This window comes from Varanus komodoensis, unplaced genomic scaffold (assembly GCF_004798865.1).
Source record: "Varanus komodoensis strain SLA01 unplaced genomic scaffold, ASM479886v1 scaffold5, whole genome shotgun sequence".
In the NCBI taxonomy this organism is placed as follows: domain Eukaryota; kingdom Metazoa; phylum Chordata; class Lepidosauria; order Squamata; family Varanidae; genus Varanus; species Varanus komodoensis.
The window spans coordinates 36,825,223-36,846,482 of record NW_025336087.1 but is presented as its reverse complement, the minus strand read 5'-3'; the positions used below and the strand labels follow the sequence as shown (position 1 = coordinate 36,846,482).

The 21,260-nt window shown below is 42.9% G+C and overlaps 1 protein-coding gene across 2 annotated transcripts in view; it reads left to right on the top strand.

The window, feature by feature from the left end:
• The window catches only part of FBN2 (fibrillin 2), a 191,646-nt gene that overhangs the window by 149,002 nt on the left and 21,384 nt on the right, over positions 1 to 21,260 (top strand). For both annotated transcript variants that reach the window (XM_044446643.1, XM_044446642.1), the window contains exons 42-48: positions 7,610 to 7,678; positions 8,268 to 8,393; positions 14,251 to 14,376; positions 14,739 to 14,864; positions 15,103 to 15,219; positions 17,341 to 17,469; positions 18,828 to 18,947. In XM_044446643.1, coding sequence (XP_044302578.1) covers positions 7,610 to 7,678; positions 8,268 to 8,393; positions 14,251 to 14,376; positions 14,739 to 14,864; positions 15,103 to 15,219; positions 17,341 to 17,469; positions 18,828 to 18,947 — 813 coding nt within the window. The remainder of the gene's footprint in view (positions 1 to 7,609; positions 7,679 to 8,267; positions 8,394 to 14,250; positions 14,377 to 14,738; positions 14,865 to 15,102; positions 15,220 to 17,340; positions 17,470 to 18,827; positions 18,948 to 21,260) is intronic.

Sequence of the window (21,260 nt, the reverse complement as noted above, 5' to 3'; positions counted from 1 at the left end):
ATGCCTCCGTAATGCTAAAACCTATCTTACACTTTCCAGTTTGCTTTGCTTCTCATAAGGAATAAACCTATGGAACTTGATAACTGAGATGCATACTTGCAACTCTTTTATATAGCAGTAAGGGAAAGCAAGACAGATACGAACACTATACTCTTTCAGTCAGTATGGAAAAAAGAATGAATAAATAAGAATGCAAAAAGAAATGTGCTTTCCTTTCTGATGGTATTGATATGTTAAGCCAATGCTGCCTTTCATTAGTCAAGATTGGAAGACAAAATAATGCAAAAAAGAACCCTTTTTTAGAAAGTCTATATCATTCTACTGTGGTTTAGGGAGGATACTTCTCTTGTTGCCTGCAATGTCTAGAATATATCACTATTAAATGCCAATATCAATATTAGAACTAATATTAAGATTACAAACTGTCTTGTAATCTTTTCTGGTTTAATGAAGAAAATGACTCCCATCTGGGAAGTTGGAGTAATAATGTTTGTAGATGGATTGTTTGCCAAGGAATTACTTTTTATCCGTTAATTTAATTAAGTAATTCTACAGTACTTTCTAAACTTGTGAAATTAATCTGGACTAATGGTATATTCCAAATATGCACAGTTGAATAGTTAACATGTTTAGTGCTTTTACAAATCAGGGCATATATGAAAGCAAAACTGAAGGTGTCATGAATCAACTTTTTGGCATATGTGCAGTAGTTCATTAAATAAGGCCTCATTCTGTTTAATTTGAGGCATATTGTTTTTCTCTCCATTATTTACTTCTGGCAGTATTAAAAAATACTAACAATGAAAGCAAAAACATTTTATAAACTGAACAGAATGGAAACAATGTTAAGCAGTGTCTGGAGCCATCAAAAATAAATTGCTCTGAAGACATGTGCTTCTGGTATCAGATTGCTATAGTATGGGAATCCTCTGCAGTTTTCTTATGAAATAGTACTCCCCACTGTGGCCTGCTTGACTTTGTCATCCTTTTGGCACCAGGTTAAGACAGGCTTTTAAAGATTTATTAGGCCACTTGGGGGCTAAGATTACTCATCCCAGGTTTTTATAGAGTAATTCTTTGCTGTATATTTTGGTTATTTAAATTAATTGCATTTTAAAAATGCTTATTGCTTACAATCAGTTCTTTATATTAAAAACTTATTACCTTTATCAGTTTATGCAAAGTGGAGAGTCAGATTCTAAAATACAATGCTCACACTCCTGTTGACTTCATATACCAGACAAATTCACAAAGAAAACAAATATAATAGAGATGGGTGAGTTCTCTCAAACTTGTCTGAAGAACCCTGAAGAACTCAAATAGTGTTTCCATGCCATTTCAATGTCCTCAGAAGCTCTCCCACCCTTAGAACCCCTTGCCACTAGTTCCATATTCCATAATACACTCTTCTTGTACTTATTTAAAAAGCAACAGTGGTACAAACAGCAGTGGGAAGAAGTCTGTATAAGCTTTTCAGGCTGGACAAAAAATCGGGAACATAAAAACTAATCTCTCATTGGAGATTATTTTTATGAGCCTTGAATTCCATATCTATGCAGGGCCCCAGGAGAACTTTGATGACAATTCTAAAAACTAAGTGTTCTTCATCGTGGCGTCTGTGCATCACATAAATGAGTGCTGCGCCTGCGCAGTGCCTAGGCCGGAAGATTAGAAAGCTAACGGTTTTTGGCGGGAAAACGCTCCACTCCCCTCCCCCCTGCAGTATAAATAGAGCGGAGCATCCGCCATTTTACTCAGTCTCTGCAACTGCCGTTCGCTGTGCCTTGTGCCTGCTCGTCTCTCGCTTAGATCTCACCACATGCTCCTTTACAGTTATCTTGTTCAACTTACCTTTTCCTCGTTATATATCCCAGTTTCTCTTTCCCTTGTTGTAGTTCCTCTGTTCATTCTTTCTCTAAAAAAAAAACCAAAAATATTACTTACCCTCTGTATTATCATCTCTTTTTCCTTTTCGCGATGGCACAGTGGGCAGCATTCCGCAAGTGTAGTGAGTGCGGTTCCAAAATGTCTCCTGCGGACCCGCACGACTTATGCCTCCTCTGCCTCGGCGAGGGGCATAGGACTGATAAGTGTGGCCATTGCCTGACCTTTACCAAACAGGCCAGGAAAAATAGGGAGAATCATCTCCACAAGTTACTTTGGGACCAGGCCTTGCTTCAATCTGACCAGTTGGTCTCAAGGCCTACCCCCTCCTCGGCTGCGCCGCCTCAGCGCTCCACCTCTACCCCGGCCACACCCCCTAAGTGCCCCACCTCAACTTTGGCTGCGCCGCCGCAGCACCCTTCGGATGAAGGTGCTGCTCCAACGGAAGCTCAACAGCTACCTTCTCCTCCAGCCAAACAAAAGGAGAAGTGTAAGCATTCAGAGCCAGAAAGGCCCTCCGGCCATAAGAAGCCGAGGAAAGAAAAGCCGGCTAAGGCAGCCCACAAGGGCAAGAAACCCGATCGTCCCAAACACCGAGGCTTGGATTCGTCGGGGTTCTCGGTACTGACTGTTGCCATGGTACCTACTCCCTTGGGACCGGCCCTGCAGTCCGCAATGCAGGTGACGCTGCCGGGATCCCCCAGGCCTGTTCTTCAGCCTGAGAGCATGTCTTCTCCACAGGAGCCACTACTTAGGGAGTCCATCTCTGATGGAGAAATTAGAGATTCCCCGCTGAGGCAATGCTCCCTGATGCCAATGCCTGCTGTTGGGCCACCTGAGGGACCAGACTCTCCTCCTAGGTGTAGGAGCCATTCATCGGAGCGCCATGAAGATGACTGGGCTATGCACGGCTATGGTGGCTATCCTGCCTGAAGTGGACTCCATCCATATGCCTTTTTTCCTCCAGACCATCGCTCGCCGTCGATCCCGAGAGAGGCACCGTCCACTTCTGGCTGTACGGAACGCAGACCTCCACCATCTCCTGAAAGCTCTACGTCCAGTGAGCATTACCGCTACCATCAAGACTCGGACGAGTCAGAGGTAGACCCCACGTCTCCGGTCGTGGCTATTACTTCTCAAGACCCGGGATCCCCAGATGAGCCCTATGTTTCTTTCTCGGAGCTGCTTTCTCGTCTAGTCCAATCGCTGGAGATAGAGGCCTACCACCGCCTCGGGCCCAGCACAGACCGGTTTTACGACATCGTCTGAGGGGAGCAATCTGCCACCGTTGCCTTACTGTTGATTACCACGCTTTGCCAGGCAATGGTTCAGCCCTGGGACCAACCGGCTCAGCCGCAGGCAACATCTTGCCGGTACGAATCTATGTACCAGGTCCGAGAAGATGACATCCCGTTCCTGTTGCGCCACCTGAAGCCTAATTTGGTGGTGGTAGAGTCATCTCAGGGCAGGGAGGCTCAGGGACATACAACACCCGAAGATAAGGAAGGGAGGAAGGTCGACATGATTGCGCACTGGGTCTACGTGGCTGCAGGACTCGGTTTGCATATTTCAGATTATGAGGCTACATTGGCATGTTACCAGTACTTCATTATGCAGAAGCTGGAAAATGTCGTCTCCTCCCTCCCGGTCCAGCAGGCAGACCTAGCCAAGGTATTCTTAAATGAAGCGAAGCAGGTGGCCATTCAGCAGTTGTCCACCACGAGACATCACGTAGACACTGATTCTCGGGCCATGGTCAACGCAATCTCCCTCCGACGACACGTGTGGCTCAGGAACTGCAATTTCTCTGAGGAAATGAAGAGGAGGATAGAAGAAATGCCATTCGATGGCTCTGGCCGCTTCCACGCAAAGACCGATCAGAAACTCAAAGCCATCCACCAGTCCCGTATGACGGCGCGTCGAATGGAACTCCCACAAGCAAAACGTAAGTGGCCATGGTCCAGACCCTATGGGCACCAGCAATATCAGCCTCACCAGCAGTTCCACCAGCGCCAGCAACGTAGAAGGCAAAAGCCTCAACAGCACTTCCCCCAGGGCCGTAGGCAGTTCAACACTGAGAAACGTCCCCGTTGATGGTCCCGGCGAACCAATTCATCTCTCCACCTCCCACCTTCCCCTTTCCCCTTTGGGAGTTGACTCCAAAGTCGACTTCCCATTTGGGAGGCCATTACATCTGATAGGTGGGTGCTGTCCATCATTCAGCTCGGATATAGAATAGAATTCGACATTGTTCCACCGTCGAGCCCTATCCGATTTACACCGCCATCTTCAGTTCTGTGCGATGAAGTCCTTCACCTCCTTCATAAGGGAGCGATTCAACAACTCTCTTGCACTGATGGGCTGCACGGATTCTATTCTAGATATTTTACAGTCCCCAAATGGGACGGTGGTCTTCAACCTATCCTGGATCTAAGAGGAGTCAATAGATATATCAAACTGAGGAAGTTCCGGATGACCACTTTACAGAATATTCTTCTGTTGTTGAGGGAAGGGGATTGGTTTGCCTCATTGGACTTGAAGGATGCGTATTTTCATATTTCTATCCATCCTTCCCATAGACGTTTCCTTCGTTTTACTGTCGGATCCGATATTTTCGAATTCAATGTTCTACCATTCGAACTGGCTACGGCACTGAGAGTCTTTACAAAGTGCATGGCCCCAGTTTGCGCCCACCTACGGCTCCGGGGTATACAGGTCTACCCCTATTTAGATGATTGGCTAATTGTGTCACGGACTAAAGACAACCTTTTAGCAGCTGTCCACGTGACTTGTGCTTTACTTGATGACCTCGGACTCTGTATTAACCTTAAGAAATCGTCACTTATCCCCGCGCAGGTCATCAATTTCATCAGAGCACGTATCGACCACCCTGCAAAGAAGATTTCTTCCTCCATCCCGCGGGGCCACCCTGTGTACGTACATCCATTAGATTCGATGACAAAGGATAGTCCAAGCCATCACTATACAAAGATTGTTGGGACACCTGGCAGCCTCAGTGGCCATTGTGCCACACGCAAGGCTCAGGCTCCTCCCACTCCAATTATTTTTCAACAACTCGTTCCATCCGCAGCGGGATCTACAAACCAAGCTTCTGCAGATTCCATCTTCGATCCTTCACACCCTGACATGGTGGACTATTTCACGCAACCTATCTGTAGGCGTTCCATTCCGCCCACCCCAACCGACAGTGACAGTGTACACCGATGTGTCTCTCACCAGATGGGGTGCGACATGTGCAGGACTTCGGGTCCAAGAGGCGTGGACCCAATGGGAAGCGGCGAGGCATGTCAATTTCCTCGAGCTTCTAGCGATTTTCAATGCTCTCAAATCTTTCAAAACCGTCTTACACCGCCAAGTTGTACAGATTGTGTTTGACAGCATAGCTGCCGTTTTCTATGTCAGCAAACAGGGCGGGACAAAGTCACCTCTCCTGGCCCATTTGTCAATGCAAATCTGGGACTGGTGCATTCCTCAGGACATCACGATGCTGGCGGTTCATCTTGCGGGAACCAACAACGCAGAAGCTGAGCTGACAGATGTCAACTACCCACGAATGGGAGTTGGATCGAGTGGTTTGCAACCAGCTGTTCCAGTTATGGGGACAACCAGATATAGACTTGTTCACAACCCGGTCGAACAGGGTGTGTGAACTGTTCTGCTCCAGGGCTGGGACTGGACTCGAGGGGAGATGCCCTAATGATTGACTGGAACAACCTGTTCTTCCAAGCATTCCCTCCAATCCCACTCCTCATGAAGGTAGTGTCGAAGATCGTGCACGACAACACCACAGGAATTCTGATAACTCCATGATGGCCAAGGCAACCCTGGTTCACCACTCTCCTCACTCAGTCCAGAGGAGTTTTTCGACAACTTCCACTTGTTCCTCATCTGTTAACACAACACAACGGGACAGTCCGACACCCGGACCTACTCTCGCTGAAACTAACAGCATTGTGCTTCCGATAGATCTGATTTTTCTGTCGGCTCCCTTACCGTCCCGATCGATGCAACCAACTCCTCCCTCGGAACCGTCAGGGTCCATTTCGGGACCGATAGTGTTATCCTCGGATATCCAGGCAATTCTCGAATCTGCACTACGACCTTCCACACGCAAATCATATTCAGCAAAGTGGAGAAGATTCTCTTCCTTTGCCAATGCCTGTTCCTTCTCTCTGGAGTCGGCTTCGATTGAGAATATTTTGCAATTTCTATTCGACCTTCATCGCTCGGGACTCAAGCCTTCATCTATAAAGATCTATATGGCTGCTATCTCGCATTTTCGTGGCAGCATCCAGGGATCATCTGTTTTTTCTCAACCCCTGATTCGCCGTTTTCTTAAAGGGCTACAGAATTTTCACCCATCGGTTCAACCTGTTATGCCGACGTGGAGTCTTTCTGTTGTACTTCAGGCCCTTACAAAAGCTCCATTTGAACCTTTGACAACAGTGGATTTATGCCTAGTTTCATGGAAAACTGCCTTCCTTGTGGCAGTTACTTTAGCCAGAAGAGCCAGTGAACTGTGTGCTCTACGTATAGACCCACTGTTCTTGAACTTTCACAAGGAAAAGGTCGTTCTCCGAATGGACTCCAAGTTTCTTCCCAAGGTGGCTACACCATTTCATTTGAACCAAGACATCGTCCTCCCTGCGTTTTTTCCATCTCCGTCGACTCCAATTGAGTGCTCTCTCCATACGCTGGATGTTAGGCGCTGTCTAGCCTTTTACAGGTCTCGCACAGAAGCGTTCAGGAATTCCAATAGACTTTTTGTCAAGTATGCTGCTCATGACAAGGGCTCTCCAGTCTCATCTCAGCGACTGTCCAAATGGATTGTGCAGACCATTGTCCTAGCATATCAATTAGCAAAACTTGACTTACCCTCACTTCCAAGGGGGCATTCTACGCGAGCACTAGCGACTTCGTCGGCCTTTGCAGCAGGGGTTCCGATTCAGGATATTTGCAAGGCTGCAACTTGGGCTGCTCCATGTACTTTCGCCAAGCATTATCGGCTTGATGTGCGTGCCAGAAGGGATTGTTCCTTTGGTAGAGCTGTGCTCTCTGCCATTCTTCACTGACGACACCTTCCCTCCTCCAAGTCTGATAAGCTTGCTAATCACCCATATGTGTGATGCACAGAGGCCACGATGCAGGAGAGCAGGTTGCTTACCTGTAACTGATGTTCTTCAAGTGGCCATCTGTGCATTCACACAACCCACCTGCCGGCCCCGCATGGTGCCAGTGAGTGGACTGTTTTTCTTACTGTCTGTTCCGTGTTATTCCTACAGTACCAATTTTTTCTTGCTGTGATGCTGTTTTTCGAACGTTGGGGAGCAAACGTCGGTCTTCATGACTGAGTAAAATGGCTGACGCTCTGCTCTATTTATACTGCAGGAGGGAGGGGAGCGGAGCGTTTTCCTGCCAAAAACCGTTAGCTTTCTAATCTTCCGGCCTAGGCACTACACAGGCGCAGCACCCATATGTTTGAATGCACAGATGGCCACTCGAAGAACATCAGTTACAGGTAAGTAACCTGCTCATCAGAATAGCAATACTTATAAGCCGGTGGGGAAAAATGAATCCCAGGGGTAACTTTTTATTTTTATTGATAACTATTTATTGAGGATCAATAGGATGAATTTTATCTAAACCCTCTTTCTTTCTTTCTTTCTTTCTTTCTTTCTTTCTTTCTTTCTTTCTTTCTTTCAAGTTGAATTCAAGTCAATATGTGGAAATATTCCTGGCTTCACCTTTGACATCCATACGGGTAAAGCTGTTGGTAAGTTTTGACAGCTGTTAGATTACTTGAGATTATACCTGCATTTTTTACCATCTGAGGAGCAAGACTGTTTTTCTTTTTAAATAAAGCATTAGTTAAACTGTTATTGCTACACCTGAATATTGGTTTTAGATATCACAAGTTTCCTCAACTTCAGAGAATTGTATTTCACATATACAAATACCCATTCAGTTATTTATAAAACGCACATGCAACACTCTGCCATGTGACTGTTACCTTAGAATGTTCTTCTGCAAAGCACCCATCTACAGAAAAAAATCCATGTCTGTGGAAGACTGAAATAACAGAAGAGCAGCTTAGCCTTTCTCTTTATATGTGTAGTCCTTTGTGGGTTACACATATACACATACAAATGTTATACAAATTAAAAGAAAATCCATATTCATAACATTATTATACTCATATTATGCTTTATAGATTTATAAGGTTTATACTTTTTGTCTCAGCTCATTTATACAAAATTTAGTACCATTTTAATTGTCTTATACATAGAAGACCCATGGAAATACTCAGGAACTGTTAGGACTTTTAAGCCGCTGCATCTGACTAATGAATGTTCATTTTTCAGATATTGATGAATGCAAAGAGATTCCAGGAATTTGTGCAAATGGTGTTTGCATTAATCAGATTGGCAGCTTCCGCTGTGAGTGCCCCACAGGATTCAGCTATAATGATCTCCTCTTGGTCTGTGAAGGTAATGGATCCGTACCCTTATATGCTGGAAAATGGTTGGCACACTTTGTTCAACAAATTAGAACCATGTGACTATTTCCTCAACATATAGACACAGTTATTCATTGTCACAAAGGAATACATCATAATTTTAGTGGCTAATGAAAAGGTGTGTAAGAAGCTTGTCTTTGAAAATAAATCTGCATGTCACTAAGTGCCTGTTCTTGTTTTCGCAATATTTGTCTCCAGTATTGCATTAACTGTTAAACATGATTATTGGTTTTTCTTTCTTTCCTGAAGTCTGTCTGTGTATTGTCTGGCTACACAGGATATTTATCTTGCTAACCTGATTTCCTGCCTAAGAAAAGAAGGCCACAAACATTCTGCTAAGCATCAGCTTTGCTTCATATATGTGTAGTGCACATTCCTGCCCTTCAAAGCAGTAGAATTTGTCATGCTTTGAAGAGTTATACGGCTCTGCCCTAGCTGGAAGAATTTCGGGATGCAGGAGCACCCCATCTGTCCTGTAAGGCCAAATATATACCACTATTCACTTTCTTTCTAGCAAGATTTAATCTATAAGAACCCCCCACCCCACAGTTTTTCTACAACCTCTGTGGGTGCATATTATACCAAAGGATTCAGGTGTCAGTTCATCTCTTTCCTCAAAAGCTGACCTTGCCCATAAGATGAGGGCCTTTCCTGAAAGAATCTCCATGTCATTTTCTCCCAGGTGGGACACCTACATCTGTGGGCAGTGCTTTCACCAATTGACATCAGAGCAATACCTACCAGCCCCAGACTGGATGGAGGAAAACTGACTGATCCCCAAATGTTTACCAACAATCAACTGAGTTGTTCTGTGGCTGACACAAAATGTCATGCTGTGTCTGCAGTGTCCCTGTTTCCTCCAACAATTTATCTAGGAAACCAACAAGTGTCAACAACAAGATACAACAGAAACATGCTTACCTCATTTCCATATGTATGCTCAGAAAACCCTATAACATAATTCACCTATTTCACAGATTGAAACACTGTCAACCTGTACCACAGCAGCCATGAAAGCAGTGTATGCCAAAGAATTCCTCAAAACTCAATGCTTGAAGGGCCATATTAGCTACTGCCAAAATTGATAATAGGTCATTGACTGGCATGCTGATAGCAAAACCTAGGACCTTTTGAGCCTGGGGCTCAAAAATTATCTCAGAGCTGCCATGGTGTGGCACTTTTGCTATTGCAAGCCTCCAGTCACCAGAGGAAATGGTCCAGTTCACCACTGTGGACCTGGGATCAAGAGCACTACTGAGTGCCATTACCACCATCACAGCTCTACTACTGCAGCTACTCATAGAAGAGGTGGCCTGTCAACCTGCAGTTTCAGCAGTGTCCCCCACCCCCAGTCTGTTGCATGGAAGAACCTTCAGGATCCAGGATCTCCCTCTGAAGACCAGGGAAGGTTCTCTGAACAGGTCCTCTGGATGGTAACATCACTTGGACTGGACACCCAGCAGCTCACCAAACCATAGACGGAGAACATGGTGCTGGTAGCCATTCCATTCCTTCCAATGCTCCTCCAGTCCATGAAGGAATTGTGGAAGGTACTGCCACAGTCAACATCTCACCATCTGGAGAGCCTGTACCAGGTCCAGGAGTACAACATTCCATTCCTTTTGCAACATCTCCGGCCAAAATTTGTCATAGTGGAGTTGGCATAGGGCCTAGAGCAGAAGGAACACTCCATCCCAGCCAATTGAGAGGGGTACCTCCTGGGCACCATTAGGAGAAAGGTCTATACAGTGATGGGACTAGGTTTCTGAATTTCTAACTATTAGGCCAGCATGGGAAGATAACGGATCTTGCTATGGGAGAAGATGGGCAGTCTAGCCAAGTTCCTCCCAGAGCAACACAATGAACTGTCTAGGGTGTTCCAGGCAGAGGCCCTCAGGCTGTTGAAGCAGCAAATCAACACTCCCTGTTACCATGTTGACCGAAACTCCAGTGTCCTTGTTGGGGCAGTGGTGATTCAGTGCCATGCCTGGATCTGGACAGTGAGCCTCTCCAAAGAGGTTTGTACCAGAATTAAAGAGCTGTTCTTTGATGGCAAAGGCTTCTTCAGGGCCTGACAGATGAAAAAATGGACACTGCCCAGAAAGCCAGAGATACAGCCAGGAAGATGGGCTTTGCGTTCCCACAATCACCAAGGGCACATAAGTGAACTGAGATCCCCTTACTAGCCTCTGGGACATTATCACCAAGCCACTCACCCCAGCAACCTGTCCAGGCATGCCAGAGGGATGCTGCCTCTCAGTTCCAGAACTTGCAAAAGAAGGTGAACACGGAGAAGCAATGCTGCGGACTGAAGTGACCCACCTCTACCCCAGTCTCAATACAGTTCAAATGCTGTCTTATCACCTACCTTCCTGCCTGGGAATCCATAGCATCAGATTGGTGGGCTCTCTCCATTGTGGAGAGCAGATACTGCATAGAATCCAACACCCTTCCACCTCTTGGGACCTTGTGTGTGACACTGGCATTTCTTGTGCTGGTGGAAGAAGTTGCCATGCTGCTATCAAAGGGAGTGATATATTCCTTCATCCAATTTCTATTGTGGATTCCACCATCCTGAAGAAGGATAGTGACTTCTGTCCCATCCTACATCTGAGAGACCTGAGCCTTTCCTCCCTCACAATGTTCCATATAGTTTTGCTGCAGAATCTTCTGCCATTGCTGCACCAAGACAACTGGTTCACCTCAATAAATATGAGAGATGTGTACTTTCATGTGACCAGCCACCAGAACTACCAGCTTTCCAGCTTTCCATGCTCTTATTCAGCCTTGAAGGATTCCACAACCTGGTCTACTGGTCACCGTGTCCCAAGATAATCTCTTGGGCTCAATCTGGGCCACTTGCCATCTCTTAGAAACACTGAGACTGTGCATTAACACTGAAAGAGCTGTGTTTTTACCTTCCCAGTACATCCACTACATTGGAGCAAGGCTGGATGCCGCAGCAGTATGGGCATACCTTCCAGCAGACAGGACAGTGGTACAAGTTGACCTGGCTACATGGTTCCAGATTGAGTCCAGAATGATGGATGCACTTGTTCCTGGGACTCATGGCAGCAATGATCACGGTCATCTGGTTCACCAGGCTGTGGATGTAGCTGCTGCAGCTCTGGTTTGTGTTCATCTACCTGGTGGACCTGCCAACAGAATCTGGCAGATAGAGTCACCTTCAAGGAACCTAACCCTGACAATAGATGCATTGTGTCTGGGATGGGGAGCACACTGTGCCAGCAGCAGGACTTCTGGGATGTGGACTAATCTGCACCAGAGGAAGCATATCCACTTCCTTGAGCTCCTCATGGTCTAGAAGGAGTTAATTGTGTTCCAACTCCTCCTCAAGGGCACACATGTTCAAGTTGCCTTGGACAGCACTACAGTGGTGTTCTACCTGAACAAGGAAGGCTCAGACAGTTTGTATCTGAGATCCACCTCATTCTGCAGATCTGGGAATGGAGAGAGGCATTACCATTGTGGCCATCCACCTGGCCAGGACAGGACAACATTGCAGCAGATGCCCTGAGCAGGAAGCCTGAGGGGACCCATGAATAGGAACTGCACCCAGACATTCTGATGCACTTCTTTGAGACCTGGGGTATCCTGTTGGTGGACCTCTTCACCATACCAGTCAACATGGTGTGCAAAACCTTCTGCTTCCTGGCTGGGATCAACCAGGGCTCAATGGGAGAGGTGTTCCTCACTGCGAAGGAACCTTGTTCTACCTATTCCTACTGTTCTCATTTATCACCAGGGTGCTAGCCAAGATCAGAGGGATGGCCCCAGAAGGCATGGTTCGCTCACCTCCTCTGCCTCTCTGCCCACAATTTCATCTGGCTTCTGACGAGCCCAGGCATCATTTGTTGAGACCAAGGGTTTATCCTGCACCCAGACGTTGGGACCATCCATCCCATGGCAAAGAGGATTGGCCAGTAGATCAGGAAGTCCTTTTCTGTCCCAAGATACAGGTGACCCCGGATGCAGCCTAACCCTAACCCTTTGACCCAAAACAGGGTGGTCCTAAATGTCCTAATGGAATGTCTTTTCAACCTTCACCCAAGGGGAAGCTTTCAATCCACATTGGGCATCCATCCAACAGATCTTTTGCTTCCTCCATGCACTGCACATCAGACACCTGAAACCATTCTCCATTAGAGCATATCTGGCAACATCCTTTCATGGGGTGATCAAATGTCTTTCAGTTTTTCTCTGGCCCACTGATTCCTTAGAGGCCTGCCCAGTTTGACCCCACCTCTCCATTCCTTTGTGCTGGGATAAAACTTGTCAGTGGTCCTGCAGGCTCTTACATAGCCCCTTCTTCAAGCCTTTGGCCACACATCATTTCTTAATGTCGTGCTTCTTGTGATTACTTTGGCCAGGCAGGTGAGTGAACTTTGCATTTTGTGCATCAAGCCACCATTTCTCATGTTTCATAGAGACAAGGCAATTCTCTGACCTGATCAGGCATTCCTCAAGTTGAAATTCCACTTGATCCAGGACATTGTACTGCCAGTAGTTTCCCAACACCATCCACCTCCGTGGATTCAACCCTGCATGCTCTGGACATGAACAGGGCCTGGAGCATTCTGTTGGTCTCATAGAATCCTTCTGCCAGTCCCAGAGACTTTTTTGTGGCGTATGGCAAACAGTACAGAAGGGAGCCCATCAGCTCCCAATGACTCACTCACTGGATCATCAAGACCATCAAACTGGTCTACCAACTGGCTGGACTGCAGCTCTCCAAATGGCCAAGAGCACATTTTACCAGGGCTGTGGCAACATCTACCACACTTCATGCTGGCATTCCACTGCAGGACCTCTGTAGAGTGGTAACATGGTCCACTTCATTGACCTTTGTCTGGCAGTACTGGCTCAATGTCCATGCCAGGCAAGAATGCCCTTTCAGCTGAGTGGTTTTCTCAGTGGTCCTCTGCTGACAACAGCTGCCTGCCTGACTCGAGGTAAGCTTGCTAGTCACTCTTATGTGTGATGGTCAGAGACCACAAAGGAGAAAGTAAGGTTGCTTACCTATAACTGACATTCTTGGAGTTGTCTTTGCATTCATACAACCTGCCTACCGAGCTCACATCATTGTCAACGGCTGCAATATCTCTTTTCCTTAGAAACCATATTGGCATGGTGCATCTTGGGCTGTTATGTGCCTTCCTCCCCAGTTCTACAGTCACAATGTCAGTCTCGCAAGAACTGGGGAAAATGGCAGGAGACCCTCCTACATATATTAGGGGAGGGACTGGTGGGTCTCTCACTGGAACAAGTTTAGCTAGGAAAATCTTCCTGACATCAGGCTCAATGCAAGCGCAGAGCCCATATGTGTGAATGCACAGATGACCACTCAAAGATCATCAGTTACAGGTAAGCAACTTTATTTCTGCCAGCTAGGCCATTCCTTCAGGTGAAGTGGGAACAGGTTTTTTGGAAAACGTTCCAGAGGATGGTTACAATACAGTATGTTCCTCCTTTAATTTTAATTCTTCCTGAGAGTTGTTCAGTTCAAATTACTTTTCTAAAGAATGTATTTGAAATTTTTCTCTCTCCTTAAAATATATTACATAAATATGTTTTAAATAATGAACAAGCTTTCAGAGGGATCACTGCATAGATACCAGACATAATGATTTCGTATCATTTCTTTGGAGAGTTTAGCTCATGTTTATATTCTTGCATTAAAATCAGTGAGATTTTAAAGAGCTTTCACTTTAGCTGAATCATGCACCACAGAAAATACCTGAATGCTTCACAGAGATAGAGCACATCTATGCTAAGATTTGATTAAGCATTTTTGTTGTTGATTACAGATATTGATGAATGCAGCAATGGTGACAATCTCTGCCAACGAAATGCAGATTGTATTAACAGTCCTGGTAGTTACCGTTGTGAATGTGCAGCAGGTTTCAAACTTTCACCTAATGGTGCCTGTGTTGGTAAGAAATTATATCTGTCCATTATTTTGCCAAAATCTCCTTTCATGCAGATTTTTCTTGAATTTACATTTTGTTTTCTACCAGAATTTTTTATTCATAAGTAGCAAAGTCTGGTAGAAGAAACATTAATATAATTTCCATGATATTACTGCCTGATCCTGCTAGTCATATCCTGCCTATGTTTAACTTTTACATGCATAGATAAAAAGAAAGCTTTTTTAAGTGCTATTTTTGTGACTTTCTTCAGAAATTAACAAATCACTTAAAATAATAATTGACAGATTGTAAAAACTGAATTGTGAGTAATGAATAATAACAAAAATCAAAATCAAAATGTATACCATGTGCTTTATATTTTACAGACCGCAATGAATGCCAGGAAATTCCCAATGTATGTAGTCATGGCACGTGTGTGGATAAAGAAGGAACTTACTACTGCATCTGTCAGAATGGATTTAAGGCATCCCACGATCAAACTATGTGTATGGGTACGTGAATAAATGTAAATGGAATTATCCACAACATCTTAATGAAATGAAATGGGGAAGGTTAGGACTGACACTGCTTTTAAATCTCAAGTAAATTTCAGTTTCATATCCACAGGTAAAAGTGATTATTAGAATTATTTTATTTTACTATATGAAGATAGTAAAGAAAAAAGGTCAAGCTGGTGATTTGTGACCCAAAACTTAAAATATTTTTTCTATTATTATTTTCTTTTGGTAGATGTTGATGAATGTGAAAGACTTCCATGTGGAAATGGAACTTGTAAGAACACAGTTGGATCATATAACTGCCTGTGTTATCCAGGATTTGAGCTAACTCATAATAATGATTGCATGGGTAAGAAAAATGACATAAATTCTGTCTTTTCATGATATATATTTTCATGAATGATGTAAGATGTTCAAGTACAAACATGAAGAATTTCTCATTACAATAGGAAAATATATTTTAGATCCGTAGTCTGACATGCTCAGAAGCTTGAAAAAATGACGATCTTCCAATATTAAAGTATGCTTCTTTAAATAACGAAATATAATGCATTTTAAAATAATTAGGATTAATTTTACTTTGAAGCAATTTTTCTTTCATTTTGTAAATGGCATCTTCTTAAATATTCTTACATTTGTGTTCTGCACACTTGTTGCAATTTATTGAATACTAAAATGGTATTCATTATGAAAAAGACTTGCTTGAAATGTTGCTTATAATTCAGAACACTGAGGGACAAACTACTTGGAGCTCAAGATATGTAGACCTTTTTTAACCTTTAAAATAGCTACAGGAACCACCAGGTTGGACCAGCATTTAAAACTGAGGCAACAGGACATTTAAAACAGCAGCAACAGGGCATTTAAAACTTTGTCAAATATGATGTTAACAGATTTTCCCATCAAAACTGGTGATGGAGGGAGGCAGCGGACCATGTAATTGTAAAGAATTTAGGATGGGAGACTTGCTGGGAAAGCAGGGCTGGCAGTGGTGTTTTCCCCTTTTAAAGTATAATTGCTGCTGCAAATGGCAGCAGAGTGGCTTCAGGCTTCCCACATAATTTCTTTCTACCATTTCTTCCCACAATGTAGCATGATTTCATGGCTGTTGTGTGGTGGGGTTGGGAGAATGGTGGCTCCACAGACTTGGCCACTAATTAATAGCAATTGTTTGCTGCTTTTGACAGCAGTAGTTGGGTTGGAGGAAGTCCCCTGGTGCCGCTTCTCTCAGTAAGGCCCTGCAAAACTGTTGAATATTCTTTTCTCCTCATCCATAGCATCCTCTCCCCATTTGCTGCTTCCAAATAGGGTTGTGAATTTAAGTTCAGCATTAGTGTCTAATCCTACCCTTTCATGCCGTTTTCCTGACATACAAATTTTTTGAAGCTACTCTTAGATACATCAGTAAGGTAGCTATTTTTATTTTCTCCAGTAGGAGTAAATTATTAGCAGCTGGTGCTTTCTAGGGCTGGTGGGAGGCAAGGCAATAGACAATAGAAATGGAGGCAGGGGCTTACCATAGAGCAGTCTTTTGTATCCCCAAATTCTATACCCCAGATAAGAATAACTGAGTCTCATGCATATTAAGCTCATGGGTGCAAGGTAGTAGCCTAGCAGGAAGCCATGTCAAAGAAAAAGAAGCAGCCCAACCAGACAAGTGCAGCAGATATGTTGCAGTTGCTTAGGAGGTCGTAATAATAAACAAGGTATTCATTAGGCAAAAGCAGGAAATTGCTGCCATCAAGGTTGAGGAAGGTGTCACACTGCCACCGCTTGTCCTGTAGCACTGCCTTTGGAGCTGATAGCATCTTTGGAAATGATGTTTGTTCCGAAAGAAAGGATTAAATACCTGCTCCCAGGTTGCCCTGTTAACAATACAGATTTTCCTTTCCCTGCTGGCTGCGTTTAATAAGTAATCAAGAACCCTGATTACAAAGCTTTTTGTGTCCTTTCTCCTTCAGTATGCTTGTCTCTGACTTCAAAGTAGATAAGTACAAGGCTTTCCAAAATCATGATTTTTTTATGTATCGTGTAATTTCATGGGTACTTTTTCATGAGTGAAAAGAACCATAAAAGCATATATGCCCTGGGACTTCACTGGTGTGATTTTGCTAAGCTTATTCAGTGTCATTTGTGGTACTCTGATAAAGTATGAAATTTCAAGGATGGCAAAAATTCAGAGGTATACATACAGATAAAAACTATTCCTAAATTTCTGTAGTTAGGCTTTTGTCACTAAAAGAGTTGTCTGGTAATATGGAGTGTTTTTTCAGTAATAACATGTCTTTAAAATACTGGCAGTATGCATTTTCACTCACAAGGTTCTCTTTTCTTTCTGGCTATGATTTGGCTTTTCCATGAAACTATGCATTGAATGTGTTTATAACATGCTATGACAACTGTGTCTGCATATACATTCCATTTTGTTGACCTCATGAGAAATATTTTACTTTTTCTTGCTTATTTATAGATATTGATGAGTGCAGTTCCTTCTTTGGGCAGGTGTGCAGAAATGGGAGGTGTTTTAATGAAATTGGTTCCTTCAAATGTTTATGTAATGAAGGCTATGAACTTACTCCAGATGGCAAGAACTGTATTGGTATGTTTGAAAGCAATTATCAAGTGCAAATGTTCCTTGACTAGCTCTGAAATACTACACAAACTTATCTGGGATTAAATTAAATGAACACAATGGAACTTACTTTTATATAAATATTCAGAGAATTGTGCTGGTTTATGAGCCAACATGCATAGACGATCATATGCGCAATTGTATTTGTGCTTACTTGTAAATAAGCTACACTGGAATCAAAATAACTTATTTCAAAATAATTTGTTTAGAAGGCATTATCAGGAGGAATATAATATTTTGAATTCCTTTCATAAAATACTTATAAAGAAATGTTTATATATAGGCAGGTGATGGCAAATATGTGATAAGTCTGGAATAGTTCCTTTCATTTTCAAAAACTAAGGAAGTTAAAGAAATCCAGCAAAGGGGCACTGACATTGACTACCAACTTACAGATGTAAACTGCAGCTTAAAGACAATATTCCAAGGTTCCATTTAGATGCCAGGAAGTACTTCCTGACAGTTAGGACCCTGAATGGGCTTTCATGGGAGGTGGTTGAGGCCCCATCAGTGAGGGTGTTCAAAGATAGGCTAGACATGCACATGGTGGGCATGTCATGAGCAGAGCCAGCTGGAGCGGGGGGTCAGACTAGATGGCCCGGGAGACCCCTTCTGACTCTGATTCTATGTTTGTAATATTGGGAAATGCAACATTACTGGCTGTTTCTCTCTGCCTTTCCTCACATCCTGCTCTTTTTCCAACAAGTTTTGTTTGATGCAAATTTGCACTGGTCTCCATGTGCAGAATCCATTTTCTTATCACACAGCAACAGTTTCTATTGCAAACCCTCATGACCTCCCAAAATCTGCTCCATCCCCAACAGTCCATGGGAGACACATGGATAAAGGAGTCATCCTCTTCCTCCTACCCTGTGGGTTGAGGAGCCAAGGAAAGACAGACTCTTTCCCATTCCCTGACTGAACTGAAGTCATTCTTTTAGCGGGATAAGCTAATTGAATACTAACACATGGCTCCTTAAGGATAAAGTGACAATTAGATTCCATCCAAGGGATTAGATGGGTTTCCTGCCCGTCTGTAGATTTCAGGATCAGGAATTTTATGCTTCATCCTCTGAGTTGTTGTCTTAAATGCACAAAGATGTTTCTTGATTGAAGAGAACTGTATTAATAGAACATTAGGAATGTGTTTTAATAGATTTATTAAGTATACAGAGCTACTTAATAAAAGAATCACAGGCATATGTGTAGGAGGCTAGATCAAAAATCATTATTCTAGAAACTTCTCTACAATATTTGCATATAATGTCTGTAAATATTCATTTTAGAATCTCTAAACTTATTTTCTCTTTCTTTCCATTGTTAAGATATTAATGAGTGTGTGGTGCTTCCTGGCTCATGTTTTCCTGGTACATGTCAAAATTTAGAAGGTTCATTCAGATGCATCTGCCCTCCAGGATATGAAGTGAAAAGTGAAAGCTGCATTGGTAAGCTTGTATTTATTATGCATCTGACTCAAAAGATAAAAGAGCAAAATACCAGTACCATGGTTGTGATAGGAATGGTATTTAAATATTATGCTACTTATTTACCAATGGAGTAAGTATTATTAACCACATTTGCTAAACATGTTAAGCCACCCTGAGAATAAGCACTTAGCAAGTGGGAAAATATGGAAAAAAGTAGTTACATTGAAAGGGGATGGAGCAATGTCACCTGCTTAGCAATGTAATCATCTTTATTTTGAGTGCTAAACTGATGTTCTCAGTGTCCTCTAAACTTTATTACCTTTCCCTGCTACTCTAGGAATAGTATATATTAACTCCTCACTAGCACTTTTCATGATTCCTTTTCAGATCACTTAAAGCAGCAGTTACTGGGTTTTATACAGTTGTAAAATAAATGCAAAATAGATGCAAATTTAATGGCCAGGAAGTAAGTGGAAGGAAGATTTGCACAAATCAAAGGGCTGTAAAGTAAATGAAATAGAAATTTGTGTGCCTGTGTTACAGCTCCCTTACTGCAGGTGTGCAAATTTGCCCTACATTTACTTTGCAGCCATTATATTTGCATATATTTCCCAATCCAAACAAATGTGGAAATATTCCAAACCATTTAAATAGAACCCCTCAAAGATGACAAAATAAGACTGAACAAATTGGGTGCCAGCACCTCTGGTGCTTAAAACTGGCACACCCCCTCCTCCTAAAGCAGTATTCACTCGATCCCATTCAGTTACCTCCATATTGACAACAATATTTGTGGAAATTTGGACACACACACACAGAGTCAATGAACTCATGACAGCCACTCCAGCAGGTCAGATTTAAGAGGGAAAATTACTGAAGTTAAAATATTTTAAAGTGGAATGGACCATAAATAGAAAAAACACATCATGTTCTTAATATATACATAAATATTTCATACTACAATGCATTATGATGGTTTTAATTACGTTTTGAATTGTGCATTCCTTTTAATTGTATTATTGGATGTTTAGAGATGGCCTTCATCTAAGTAGTAAAGATTGATGGCAATGCCCAGTAGGGTTGTTGCTCTGCAATGGTTATCTTATGCCAATGGGACCAACTGGCAGTAATAGGCAGTTGGCAGTACTAAACTAATCCTAGAAACTAGTGTCAGTTCTTTCCTGGATAACAACAGGTCTGTGAGCATCACTAATCTAACCTTTTATTGAAACAAGCACTTCAGTTTCCTTTTGGATCTACCAACTTCTCTTTGTGTTAGTGGTGGGTTCAGATGGTGTGTGGGCTACATAGGGTTCTACTGTATGATTGAAACTGAAAAGAGTACAAGTGCAAAGTTCTTTAAATGAAATGTTTTGGAAGCCCATATAATACAATGACAGAGTTATTTGTATGCGAAAAAGAGGCACCAAAGAAAAGAGCAATTACTGTAACACAGCCAAGCATTTAAAAAAATATAAAAGAACATGCATTGGGAAGTTTTTCAAAAAGTACAGTCTGAGTGGGAAAAGCTGAATGTGATGGATATCTGCAAAGATTAACAAAGTTTGTGCTTTAAAAAGTGGTATTTCAAGAGCAAACATATGAAATCGATTATTAGCCAGTGAAAAAAAGAATAGCACCATTTTTCCTGTGTAGGATGAAAAGAAAAAAGAGAGGAAATTACTTACTAAACCCCTTTTCCTATGGGTAACAGGAGCTGGCAATAAGGAGCAATTAACAGGGGCTGTTCAAGGAGCAATTGAAAGTCTCTCTCTCTCTCTCTCTCTCTCTCTCTCTCTCTCTCTCTCTCTCTCTCATTCTCTCTTAATGAATGTGTGTGTGTGTGTGTGTGTGAGAGAGCGAGCGAGCGAGCTCACTGCCAGCTTAACAGGAAGCAATAAAGGGGAAAATGTGCATGCCAGAAGCTTTTCATTTACTGTGGAGGCAAACTTTGTTGCATGTTACTTCTGATTTACCAAATTACAAAGGGATACTGGCCATGACTCTGCCTCCTTTTCTTTCTGCTTCATTCTTACCAAGAATGAATACCAGAGCAGTCCTAAAAGATTGTTGCATGGAAGTAACTAAATTTTGTTATAGTACTAGAACTATGTAATAGACACTGCAGAAGTTCCTATTTAAAGTTATTTTATATGCTTGATGAGAAATGAGGAAAGTGCAATGAAATAAGTTAATTCGTAAAAATACGTTTAACTTATTAAATATGTGTATGGTAAAATAAAATATTTATTGCTCACTGGCCTACATTCAGAATTATAAAACAGCAAATGCATTTATTGCATAACGCCAGATGTTTAATAACTTGAAAGC